Source organism: Delphinapterus leucas, chromosome 1 (assembly GCF_059928025.1).
Source record: "Delphinapterus leucas isolate spDelLeu-1000000601 "Yukka" chromosome 1, BTC_Dleu_Yukka2, whole genome shotgun sequence".
Lineage (NCBI taxonomy): Eukaryota > Metazoa > Chordata > Mammalia > Artiodactyla > Monodontidae > Delphinapterus > Delphinapterus leucas.
In genome coordinates this window covers 188,295,442-188,299,174 of record NC_143129.1, presented here as the reverse complement: position 1 = coordinate 188,299,174, position 3,733 = coordinate 188,295,442, and the positions used below count along the sequence as shown (strand labels likewise).

Genomic DNA, 3,733 nt, shown 5'->3' with positions numbered 1-3,733 from the left:
CTCTCGCATTCCTGAGGGCAGGGTTTGGCAGACTTTCAGACTCCCTGTTGGAATTCCCTCTTGCCTCCTCCCACGTGACCCTGGACAAGTGGCCTAACCCCTCTGCATCCTGGTCACCTCCTAAGCTGGATGAGAGGATGCAGGCGAAGAGCCAGCCCACCTGGCCCGTCACGGCCCCCAGGCAGACCCTCACCCCAAAAGCAGGGCCACACGAACCCTGCCCCTGGCCTCACCCGGTCTGGAACAGTGTGTCTTGGGAGGCTCAGCCCACCTTCTGCCCCTCCCGCCAGAGCCCCGTGGCCCCCAGGATGCAGCCCCAGGAGAGCAGCATCCAGTACAGTAGGTGGGAGGACAGCAGCCGGGATGAAGTCAGCGTGGCCAGCGGGCCCGGCGCACAGGAGGCCTCGGGCTGTAAGAGGTGAGGGGCTGGGAGGAGGGAACCCTGGCCCTGCGCAGGCCCCTCCCATCCTTCCTGCCAGCCTCTGCTCTGCGCCCACTGGGCGCCCACCCCAGGCGGTCTCGGCAGACCCGGGCCCCACACCTTCCCTGGTGTCTCCGCCACTCCCCTCCCTCCTGTCTTCCAGTCCAGAGCGCCCGGGCTGCCCTCCTCCGCGGTCCATCTGCCCGGGGCCCCCTCCTTCTCCTCCCCCCGCCCCGCCTGCCCCCCCCCCGCACTGGGGGCCGCCTGGGGGCTCACGTGCCTGCGGTTCTCACTCTAGGGTCTCCCGGAAGCTGTGCTCGGGCAAGCTGGGCATCTCCTTGAAGGTGCTGGGTGGAGTGGCCCTCTTCTGGGTCGTGTTCACCCTGGGCTACATCACCGGCTACTTCGTGCACAAGTGCAAATGAACGCTGCCCAGAGCATGCGCCCAGGGGCATGGGCTCGGAGGGACACCCCGTGTGCGAGAACCCCTCTGTGTACACGGACCCACCAGTCTACACGGACCTTAGTGTACACAGCCTCCCATATACACAGACCCTCCTCTCTATACACAGGCTCCCCTCTGTGTACACAGCCCCTCACCATGCACACAGACACTCTCCCCCCGACCAGTGCACAGACTCCAGGGGCACAGGGGGCACACATATTGGCCTCAAGCTCACGGGGACACCACTGTGCACAGCTGTCACAGGCATCCACAGGCGTACAGCCAAACAGGGACACGGGTACACAAGGACACACACGTGCACACCTGGCACACAGAGCCACCCAGGGGCCCACGTGGCTGGGAGACCGGGCCCAGCCTGAGCTGGGGCTGCAGGATACACCCAGGCTAGGCCCTCAGTCCAGGGCCCCAAGAGCTCCCCTTCTCCCCGCAGCCGAGGGCACAGGCCTGGCAGCCCCAGGGTGGGGTCATCCCTGGGTGGGCATTGTGCGGAGCTGTGTGGCCCTGACCAGGCCCCTGCCCTCTCTGGCCCTTCTGACTCCCATTTGTGAAAGGATGGCTCTGAGGGGGTGTATGTGTGTCCCTCTGTACATCCACCCTCCCCGGGGGCTGAGTCATTTCCTGGGTAGAGGGGCCTTAGCCCTTGTCCCAGACCCACCTCTGCATCTTCCCTCCAGGGAGGTGGACACGTTCCCCAGGGCTGTCCACCTCACAGAGTGGGCCCTGCAGGAGCCCGGCCCCTCCGCTGGCACCCTGTAGGAGGCCCAGACCCTGCACACGGAGGTCGTCATTAAATTTCTGTTGAATGAAAACACGGATGACGGTGTCTCCCGTGGGTCTCCCCGGCAAGGCGTGACTCACGGCCCCTGATGTGAGGGCAGCTGGAGGGCATCTGGACAGCGGCCGGGAGGCCTGGGAAAGGGCCTGTGAGCCTCCCGCTGGCTCTGGGCCTTGGGATGTGTCCCGTCCTGGCCAGGCCCTCTGCTGGGAGGTGGGAGCACGGGGGCAGGCCTGCGGGCGCGCATGTGGCTGGACCTGCTCCTGCCTCCCCTGACCATGGACAGCGCCTTGCCGGCTCTGCTCCGGCTCGCTTGGCCCTCGCCTGCTGTGAACTCACGCCCCAGACCCCGCAGACCCCTTGCCAGAAACACCTTCTTAGGGAATTGGTCCTCACCCCAGAACTGCCCAGAACTGAGGGCAGGAGACGAGGGACAGTCAGGATCCCTATGGCTCATAGCAAACCTGGGTGTCAGAGGCCGAGCTGGCAGGGAGGGCAGAGACCCCACGGGACTGGCCTAGGGCACAGCGGGCCCACTGCAAGTCTGCCTGGGCCGGGCGGGCGTGAGGTGGGGCTGCACCACCCAGGTGCTCCCTGGCTCTGAGCCCGCTGCTGGGCTGCGGTCTCCCAGCAGCGGTGCTTCAGCAGGGCCTGCTGTGGGGCAGGGGGCAGGGCAAACAGGTTAAGGGCAGTGGTGGAGGGTCTGTCCCAGCCGCCCTGGTCTCTGCGCCTCAGCACCTGTCTCCTGAGAGACTCTGCCCCCACCTGCTTGGCCACAGCCAGGGAGGGGGCCTCAGCCTAGCACCCCAGTTCGAGTCCCCTCTGGCCATCTCAGGACGGTGGAGGGTGTGGGGAGGTGGGCAGGGGCCACTGGCCTGGCTGCGTGGCCTCCGGGGGCTCTCAGCAGTCGGCGGTCGTCGCTGGAGGTACAAGGGCTGACCCTCCCCGAGACCCAGTGCAGCCTCGGCCAGGAGTGGGGCGAGGGCGCGGGACAGAGGGAGGAGGGAGGGGCCCCCGCTGCCCCTGACCCCCACTCCCTCCGAGGCCTCTTCGGCTCCAGGGCCGCATTCCCCAAGTAGCCCCTGGTGAGGGGCAGGTCTGCGATGGACAGGTCACATGTGACTGGGACGGAGCAAGGAGGGGCAGCCAGCAGCGGGAGCGGGGGGAAGAGGAAGTGACCTCGGAGCCTGTCCGGCTCAGCCCGACACCGCTGGGTGATGCCCAGGGTCCTCACGAAGCCTGCTCCCCAGGACCGGGGGGAACCTTACGGGCGGCCGTGGGCCGTGGACGGTGCTGGGGTCTGGCCTGGATCTGGCTGGCCACGCCCTGCGTGCCCCACGGCCAAGCAGGTCTCAGCATGGAGAGCTGGGTGCACCAGCCCAGAGCCTGGGGGATGCGCAGCGCCCCCTGCCCCAGGCCCTACTGGCACCGGATGCCTGGCCCATGCAGGTGGGGGGCTACAGGCAGGGGCACGTGGGGCACACTCCCCCACACGGGCCACCTCAGAGAGACATGCCCCGGGGCCCCAGCTGGACCCGAGTGGCCGGAGTGGAGGTGGCGTCCCGACAGCCCTGGGAGGGTTGGGAGAGGACGGGACAGGACCCTTGGCCTCCCCTCCCACAGGAGGTTCAGGATTGGGGTGGTCTGCTGGAAGCGGGTCCCAGGAACTTGACCCCTTTGGGAAAGCCCCGGGGAAGGGTCCACCTGGTGATGCTACAGGAGCAGGTTCCCAGGACCCAGGGATCAAGGGCAGCAGCTTCTCTGGGCCAGGCCCGAGTGACAGGAGATAACTGCCTCTCACTCTTTGCTGGCAAGAGGGTCCCAGGTCCTCAGCTTCCCCACAGACACTTCCAACACGCATCTCCCGAAATCCCAGGAAGGACTCACGGGGAAGGAGCCGCGATGTTCCTTCTAAATGTTTTTATTAGAGGGTCGGCTGACAAAGAAAAAGAAACGTCAAAGCGGTTTTCTGCTGTAAGCTGAATACGTTTCCAAACCTCACACGGAATCAAACTGCACCAGAGAAGAGCAGCAGGGCCGGCTGCTCCCCAACATCAAGGCGCCCCAGACC

At 66.4% G+C, this 3,733-nt stretch overlaps 1 protein-coding gene across 1 annotated transcript; it reads left to right on the top strand.

Moving 5' to 3' along the window:
• The first annotated feature begins 285 nt into the window (after positions 1-285).
• Positions 286-1,681, top strand: SMIM1 (small integral membrane protein 1 (Vel blood group)). The gene is made up of 2 exons (XM_022598489.3): positions 286-418; positions 720-1,681. Exons 1-2 carry the CDS (start codon positions 309-311, stop codon positions 844-846), a joined length of 237 nt encoding a protein of 78 aa, XP_022454197.1. The 5' UTR covers positions 286-308; the 3' UTR covers positions 847-1,681.
• Positions 1,682-3,733: the final 2,052 nt, after the last annotated feature.